We start from the raw sequence: 8,518 nt of genomic DNA on the forward strand, positions 1-8,518 counted from the left end.
GCTATAAATTAATTCCTTATTACTTAAAAAGCATATACTTTTCTTTAAGTATTATAAATCTTACCTTTTAATAATAATAAAGGAATAATTACTTTTTAATATAAGTATTATTAATATAAAGGTTTAAAAGACTTGCTTTTTTTTTATATGCTGCCTTAAGGCTAGAAAATACCCTTAAATTAAGAGATTACAGTATATATAAGGTATATAGCAGTAAATAAAGATAATAAATTTTATATAAAAAGCATTTTTATATAAATTCTAAAGTATAATGGCTTTTATATTTATTTATTATTAATAAATACTATTTTTTAAAGGCATTTAGCTTTATTTAAGGAATAAAGATTTTTTATAATTACTTAAGTATTATAGCATTATTTATTTAGCTATTTAACATTATTATAAACTTTTAATTCTTATAACCCTTAAGGGTTTTAAATTACTATTATTAAATTAACTTTCCTTTAAAGATAATAAGGGGAGGGTATAATTTATTTATTATAAAGATATACTTAAGGAAAAAGGTTTATATGCATAACCCATGGCTTTTTTAAGTAATAACCTTCCTTCCTTTAAGTTTTAAAATAATGCTATTCTTTCCCTTATCTTTAACTATACCCTTTTTATTAATATTATAATAATTTTTTAAGTAAATATTTATAATTACTAATAGCTAAAGAAAATTAAATTATTCCTTAATTATGCTTATTTTTACTTTATTTACTTAGCTTAAAGTTATTTAATAGCTTTATATGCTTTAAATTTTAAGATTTTTAATAAGAAAAGCCCTTAGCTAATACTTATTAAAGAGTGGTTAATATTTTTAAGGAGCGGTTACTTAAATTGCAAAAAACCTTATTTTAAAATATATTATTAATAGCTTTAACATTACTTAATTAATTACTTAATTAAATAAATATATTTTTTAAGTTTATAATAACCTTATTTAAAATTTTAAGGCATTTAAATAGCTTTAAGCGCTATAATGATAATTATAAAGTATAGTCCTTAGGATGCCTTAATATAAGGAGGCCTTTTAAATATCGGCGCTAGCTTAAATTGCCTTAAGTGCTATACTTATATTTTCTTTTATATATGGCTTTATAATTAATGGATAATGATATATTGAAAGTTTAAAGAGAAGAGAAAATTCCGTTGTAAAGAAAATGCGTGATATGTAATGGGGTGGACCTAACGCGCACGCGGGTATGGAGTGGGCCGAATCAGGGGGTGGGCCAAATGTGCAAACCCTGACTTACCACCTACAATAGGATGCTTACAGCCCCAGGTGGGCGCGCCTCAGTAGGTGGGCCCTTGCGTGCAGTTGACAATGAGGAATAAAAGCAGAACATCAGTTAAAGTGGCAAAGTCCTTTCGCTGGCTAATTTGAGCTAGCTGCCTGGTGAGTTTGTCTTCTTTTCCATGAACTTGGCGTGGGTGGGCCTCAACGAGCACGCTATATCTGTGTCCTACGTGAGGCCATGTTGTGGATCCGTAGATAGTGGGCAGGCAGCCGCTTATGTAAGCAGCTGCCGTAGCCCAAAACACCATCGCCGCAGCCCTCCGTATGTAGAAAATAACCAAGCAACCTACATACCCACACCGTACAGTCTACAGCGTCTCTCGTGATCGCTGCAGTGCTGTTTGGTGGGTCAGGTGCACGAAAAGCCACAATGTTGTGCTGGATGAACAAGCCTGATCTATATAGACCACATGAACAATTGCAACAACGCTGTTATTCGTATGCTCTATTTGTGTGAGCGCACATAAATCCGATCAAGGTTGGATCGGTGTGCTCCGTGTGAGCATCTCGGCGCTCAATGTGGCTGGCAAACAAGTGGGCACAACTAACAGCCTACTACACTGCAAACCCTTCTCAGTCACCACAAGTTCATCCAAGATGTCAATTGAGCAAATCATACAACATTGTCTCTACTGGCACCATGGAATACCTATGTATTCAAACACAACTGTAATTAAAAGTTTATAGTGGAACAAGTGATTAGACAGGCAAAAACAAAAAACCTCGACGCCGGCATGATTCGAACATGCGCCTCCGAAGAGAATAGATAACCAGAGTCACTTGAAGAGGAATTCTAGTCTATCGCATTAGACCACTCTGCCACGGCGCCTAGATGAAAAGACCTCACTTTCAACGTATCTATATAGTAATCAAGTTTCCTGAAGATACGATTCCTACTGGAGATAATTTTCATCACTTGACAGAAGACTGCTAGGCTAGAATTTAATCGTCACAGGTCCATCTACTTCTGATTTTGTCTTATAGTTGCGTAGTATAGTTAGGACTTTTGTTACAAGAACCTATTGCAGGGTCATCTGAGGTCCTCCTGTCAGGCTTGGAACATTCTTTGGATGACTTTCCCGTCTTCCCGACTCCTCCCAGAATCATTGGAAGACGCAGATAAGTTCTGGAGCATCTTTCGGGAAGGATGGTATGAAGATATCCAGAGTGTTTGAGAATACGCTCCTCTAGCTTTCTTAGCAGAGGAAGAAGTCGGCTGTCCAAGACACATCGGACTCTAACGCCGAACAAGCCGAGCGCTACGGATTCTCAGCAGCCTGAAAGTATCTCATAACCAGGATATTCGACGCTTCAAGTTGGACCTCGTGTGCGATGAGCTTTCTAACCTACTCTCAGAGAAGGCTGAGGAACATTCCGGACCACTTTCGAAGTTATGAGGAGGTGTGTATATGTGATGTACGTAATAATCCATTGAAAGATACCCTGTCATTCCCTACGCATGACGAAACGTTTGTTAGACGGTACCGAACACGAACGAGCGGTCCAGGACTGTTTGACTAAGAACCTCTTCATATGTGTATACTTGACCACATGCAATTAACCGGGGAAAAGGCGATCAAATATCAAAAATTAATGCTTGGTTTACCAGGCTGTTGTCAGGCCCACCGACCACAGCCGCATTGATGAACGTTGTGGTCCAACTTGCCTCCCTCGTTCGAAACCCTCGAAACAACCAAGTAAGCCCTTCCCAGATCACGCGTGCCACCATCCAGCCAATTATCTCCCAGCCTCCCCAGCCAATCATGACATCTTCGTAACATCTCTGCATACCATCGAGGACGGCATCCTCACGTCCATATGATGCGTGGATGTGACCAAAGACGTGCAGTCTCGGCCTGATCCTCGCAACTTCCACGCCCAAATACGGACAGCCTGCCTTATGGAAATCACGGGCATCAAGATGGAACTTCGGTGGCCCATGGGTGACGAGTATGTCCGGTGCAGTGCGCAAGGGAGCAAATATTTCGGTCCAAAATTGAGGGTCTGGGCAATACTGGAAAGCCGACATGCCGTATCGAGGTGTGAAGGGGCTGCCGTACACCATGAGCCTTCGAGCAGGAGAGCTTGTATTCTCTGTGGACCCCACAGTCTCGGCACCGCTTGCATTGTGCGGATTTCGAGGAAAGTCGAGCGTGATGGAAGAATTCTGGAGGTAGGTGACACTCCCCCAATCTAAATCCTCCTTCGTCCGCGATGACCCATATCGTCTTTGCGGCTGGCTCTGTAAGAAGTCTTCATCCAGCAGCACATCATGGTTCCCTGCGACGAACACCTTGTACCGATGTGGTTGCGAAGAGAGCCATCTCAGCTCCGTTTGTATTTCGTTGAACGAACCGTTCTCGGTCAGGTCGCCAGCATGGATGGGAACATCACCGGGTGGAAGTTCGGGTCGGGTGTTGTGTGTATCAGAAATGCAAACGATCCTGATTGTATCCTCACCGGAGGATGGCGCAGCAGGGTGGACACAAGTCGAGTACAGCTTGAGAAGCCGCTGTGCAGCGCGTCGTTGTCGCTGACCTGGGAGCCTAATGATGCTGAGCGGCCGCGCCTCAGAGGCCATACCAGTCTTAACTTTGGCCCAGGGAAAGTTTGATATAGCATCGACGGTCATCGAATATCGTTCTCTCGAAAAGCGTAGCATGTGCATATTCATGCTGAGTATTGGGTGGGTGGTGCGGCATTGCAAAAGGAGACACGGCCTTACCTTATCAGGAGATGAGCCACTGGCTTGGCCTGTGGTCCAGTGAATCAGCGAATCGGAAACGCTGCTGTACAAGATTGCTAGAACCAACAGGCACCTGTGGACAGTATCACATCAACATGCCAACAACTCGCCGGGCAAGTTTGTCGAGTTACGGAGCAAAGTCATCGAAAGATTATTCCGGCCGGCAGCCTTTGAAGTGTTCGTGCCAGATTCATGAAATGGCCACTCGTCCCCCGGGCTAGTCTTCATTGGAACGGGATTGCACCGAGATGACAATGAATGGAGGACAAAACCAGAAAAGAAGCCGCCAACCAATCTCAACCCCAGGACTCCGATAGCTTCGCCGTAAGTGTTGGACACATTGAAAAGGTACTTCCAGGCTCTTGAGTCACGGATCCGGGCACCCTCGTCATCAACACAACGCAGCTCTGCCTTTCAATACATGTCCGACCTCCACCTTGAAGTCGGTCAACAGTACCTGACCTTCAACTTCGATGTCGCCGCTCCTGACCTCATTCTTGCTGGAGATATTGGCCGACTCATCGACTACCAGGGCTACACCTCGTTCCTCCGGAGACAAATCGCCCGCTACGAGCGTGTGTTCCTTGTTCTCGGAAATCACGAGTTCTACGGTCTTTCCTTCGAGGATGGGCTCGCGCGGGCACGGGCGCTTGAAAAAGATCCGGTTTTAAGGGCAAATTGGTAATTCTCCAGCAGAATACATTCGCCATCGACGATGATAGGGTTATTGCGGGCTGCTGTCTTTGGTCGTTCATTCCTGAGGATTCGGCTCCCGCGGTCGCGGCTGCTGTAAATGACTTCAAGAAGATTGAGGGTTGGACCATCGATAAGCATATAAATCGGCCTTTGCTACGGATCTTTTGTCCAACACGAGAGCGAATTCTTGGTCCCAAGTCAAGTATTGGGTATTTGGGCATACGCACTGGACCACGCAGTTCAAAGTGAAGGGCACACGGGTGGTGAGCAATCAGCGAGGGTACGTCTTCCCAGGGAAAAACGCACGCCTGCAAGTGGAAGCGCAGGCACCGAATCACACGTTCGATGCCAACAGAATGTTCCAGTTCTGAGGTGTTTTTTATTGCATTAATGCTAGGCCCAAATATGCGACGACAGCCGAAGTGCTACCAGTGTCGACAAGGCGATCGTGCCCGTCGGCCAAGCTATCAACCATCGAACGCCGAGCAAGTGGTTATTTGAGATTTTTACATACAGGTGGCTGAGATCAGAACCATGTCTAAACATCCAACCCTCAAGGCAGGAATCGCAATTCGTGCCATTAGTCAATGTTTTCCTGCCGGTGTCGTTGCAGACAGATACCCGTGGCAAAGAGTGATGGGTCCAGCATTTTAACCGTGTCCTGGAGCCGGCGTACATTCCGGAGTCGACATTCCAAAGTCTATTTGGCTATCTTTCACAGAGCACCAGCCCTTGTACGCACTTTTAAGCTGGTATCCTGTCCTTGACTCCTATATTTTACACTTGACTCGGACTCTGTGGTGACCTCAGTGTCCGCGACGTCACTCCTCCGTCCGCCCGCAATAGTGTGGTATATCCCCTTGGCAAGGACCGTCCAGGACTGGGGTTGGTGCTTCTTCAAGGGGAATGAGGACGTTTGGCCTGGCGGACTCGAAGTGTCCTTGGCCGATAGTCCTTCCGCATATTTGGTAAGAGTGAAAGAGGCTGGATTTGACAAAACTTCAAAGTATTTCTTCTGCAACTCTTCGATGCGGCGCAGAATATCTGCTGGTATTTTCTCCCCCCACGAGTACTTGCCCACTGGTCTTTTGTCCGTGAAAAGATCCGAGGCGAGCTTGCGATCATTGAACAGGGCGCTGGCCAGGCTCAGCCAATCGCGCTGCCTGATGAAATGCTGAACATCACCGCCGGGGTGCTGCCCTTCTGCAGCGCTGCACACTTTTGGTTCGACAAGGTGATAGTCGACCATAATTTCCTCGCATGGAGTCGTAATGAACGATTTGTGATCGTCCTTCACTACCCGGTGCGATTCTTCAGCGTAATCACCCTGTTTCGTGATGATAGCCCATTGCTCACGCGTCCAATTGAGAAGGTCTCCAGTGATCTCAAAAGGCTCTCCGGCGTAGTCTTCGAGTAGTTTCAGAGCCAGAAGGCGCTGGAACATGTCGATATTGCGAAGAAGATTCGCGCGGTTAGCCAGATGTTGATAAGTCCTGGTCCAATGGCCCACGACTCCTTTGTATGTTTCTGTAAGTTCCTCAAACTGTTGGTCGTCGATGCTAGGACGCGAGTGCTGCAGGGCGCTAAGGTGCAGTGAAATTGCACATTCTATTTCATGCCGAAGGAGTGGTGTAACTGTTTCCATGGAGAGAATAGTGGTCAGCTCTTCGACTCGATTGTATAGGTCCACGGGTCGATCGCTGTGAAGCACCATTTTGCTATTTTATAGGTGGTGTGAGTGTTTTTCTTGAAATTGCTGGCTCGAGGAAAATTGCAGGTTTGAAGTGGGTGAGTGCAAAAGGTTGAAAAAGTTGCATGCTCGCAGGATGTACTGGGGCTGCTGCGCCTTACTAGTACGGTACTGCGACCAGCGCTCACCATTCCTTGGAATCAGCAAGTATGAGCTCACCAGCACAGCCTGCATGAAAATGAGCGAGTGATACACCAACACGTGTTTCTCAGACCAATGGGGCTAAGCGAGCGCTGGCAGATCAAAACACGAGCTGGCTGCACAGTCTTCATATTCATCGCAGCTGAACTGAACCTTTCGTCACTGTTTTCTCGTCAGCATGTAGCATCCAATCCTGACATACGGGTCATGGTGAAGAAGGGGACTCGGGACATCGAATCAATATGGCCGGTGTTCCGGGGCCGCGTGGGTTCTCGTCTTTTCTGGTCTAGTGCTTTATTTCATTCTACTCATCGTCACTCTGCTTGGCCGTTCGCACCTTGTTCATATAAATGTAGCAGTCTCTTGAGTCCCATGAGGTGATGACTCCAAGTCTTTTGAATTATCTAACTACCTGTGGATATATCTAGCCCATTATTCTCTACTCGAGGCTCTTTTCATCGGATATCTGCAACAAGTGATTCAGTGCCCAGTCCTGGTCATTCGCATAGGGATCAGCATAGTGGCCCGGTCGGCCATTGACCGACGTTGGATATATCCATGCGCAACTCCCTCTTCCATCTTGGTCGAAAAGCGTGAGATTGCTTCGAATGATACCCTCTGCCTTCCTCCAGTACGAGTCTTTGCCCACCGCCTGCCCATAACGATGAAGAGCTACCGCATTGAGCGTGCTCCAGTAATGAGGGAACACATCTCCCCACATGCGATCTTTCCCAAACCAGTATCCATCCCAATGTCTGATTGCAATGTCATGAACTCGGTAATCGGGCTGCTTGCCGGAAAAGCGCAGAAGCGTTTCGAGTTGGAGTTCGGCCGCTGTCAACCACTTCTTGTCGCCTGTCCACCGGTACAGTTCTAGCAGCATGACTACGGCCGGAGCGACGATCGATTGCTCGAAATTGACTTCAAACGCGGGATAATCCAGACCTCGGTCCACGATGTGCTGCCCATGCCGTTGGAAAAGAGATAGTGCACGTTCGTATGCATTGATGTCGCCCGAGGCATTGAGCGCCCGAAGACCTTCGTAGATGGGCAGCCCGATGGCGTACAGCTCTGCTCCTCCTTGGGCATAAAAACTCTCCAGCGTCAACATGAACCGTTCCAACGGTTTCAGGTCACCTACCGCGCCACCAAAAGTAATATTGAGCGCAGAGGTGGCGACATGCAGCTGCATCACCCATGGCCAGTTGTAGAGTCGTTTCCCCCGATTGCCTGGTCCGTTGAGAACGTACCCCATTTCGTCTTGCAGCTGTGTATGTACATAACTGTAGTACTCTTTGAATGATGCTGAGACGGCTGCATCTGCATTCTGACGCAGCCATCGAGCTATGAGATTGCCCATTCCCACACGCTCACGCCCGGCATTGCGATCGGAGCGCTTGTCAAAGAAGACTTGACCCTCCATCTGATTGTCATAGGGTACGAATGCGCCATGCAACGAGGTACCCGGTGCATCTCTGAAATAATAGCGTTGGATGCTTAGTCTATTAGGCTAGCTAACGTCTATTCTACGGGAGGGAAGGCCCCTATTTATAGTTATTATCCTCCATACAGTGGCAAACGTATGGGGAAAAGGATATCCCGTATTAATAATAGCCTAAATATTTAAAATATTCCAACAGCCCCCCTTAAACTAATTCCCTTTTATTTATTTTATTTTATATATAAGGGATTTAGTTTATAAAAGAGGAATATTTAGTTATATAGTGAGAAAACCTTATAAAAGGGGAAAAACTCACTTATTAAGTGTTTATATATTTAAGCAAAAAACCTAAAAATTTGCTATTACTTAAACTTAAATTTATAGCCAATAGGGTATTATATATTAAATTATGGTTTTATATAGGATTTATTAATTATTTTA

The 8,518-nt window shown here is 45.4% G+C and overlaps 4 protein-coding genes and 1 non-coding gene across 5 annotated transcripts; 1 reads left to right on the plus strand and 4 right to left on the minus strand.

Annotated features, from left to right (window-relative positions):
* Positions 1 to 2,027: 2,027 nt before the first annotated feature.
* INS49_006702 lies at positions 2,028 to 2,132 on the minus strand. Its single transcript has one exon. It is a non-coding gene; the product is annotated as a tRNA-Ser (tRNA).
* A 773-nt stretch (positions 2,133 to 2,905) lies between these two features.
* INS49_006703 (uncharacterized protein) lies at positions 2,906 to 3,977 on the minus strand (the record flags this gene model as incomplete). The annotated part of the gene is made up of 2 exons (XM_043167472.1): positions 2,906 to 2,913; positions 3,095 to 3,977. The coding sequence occupies 2 exons, from the start codon at positions 3,975 to 3,977 to the stop codon at positions 2,906 to 2,908; spliced, it is 891 nt and encodes a 296-aa protein (XP_043028616.1).
* Positions 3,978 to 4,470: 493 nt separating this feature from the next.
* Positions 4,471 to 4,734, plus strand: INS49_006704 (uncharacterized protein; the record flags this gene model as incomplete). Its single annotated transcript, XM_043167473.1, has 1 exon — positions 4,471 to 4,734. One exon carries the CDS (start codon positions 4,471 to 4,473, stop codon positions 4,732 to 4,734), a length of 264 nt encoding a protein of 87 aa, XP_043028617.1.
* A 719-nt stretch (positions 4,735 to 5,453) lies between these two features.
* On the minus strand, positions 5,454 to 6,459 carry INS49_006705 (uncharacterized protein; the record flags this gene model as incomplete). The annotated part of the gene is made up of 2 exons (XM_043167474.1): positions 5,454 to 5,457; positions 5,540 to 6,459. 2 exons carry the CDS (start codon positions 6,457 to 6,459, stop codon positions 5,454 to 5,456), a joined length of 924 nt encoding a protein of 307 aa, XP_043028618.1.
* Positions 6,460 to 7,075: 616 nt separating this feature from the next.
* On the minus strand, positions 7,076 to 8,059 carry INS49_006706 (uncharacterized protein; the record flags this gene model as incomplete). The annotated part of the gene is made up of 1 exon (XM_043167475.1): positions 7,076 to 8,059. One exon carries the CDS (start codon positions 8,057 to 8,059, stop codon positions 7,076 to 7,078), a length of 984 nt encoding a protein of 327 aa, XP_043028619.1.
* Positions 8,060 to 8,518: the final 459 nt, after the last annotated feature.

This window comes from Diaporthe citri (genome assembly GCF_014595645.1).
Source record: "Diaporthe citri strain NFHF-8-4 chromosome Unknown scaffold_2, whole genome shotgun sequence".
Lineage (NCBI taxonomy): Eukaryota > Fungi > Ascomycota > Sordariomycetes > Diaporthales > Diaporthaceae > Diaporthe > Diaporthe citri.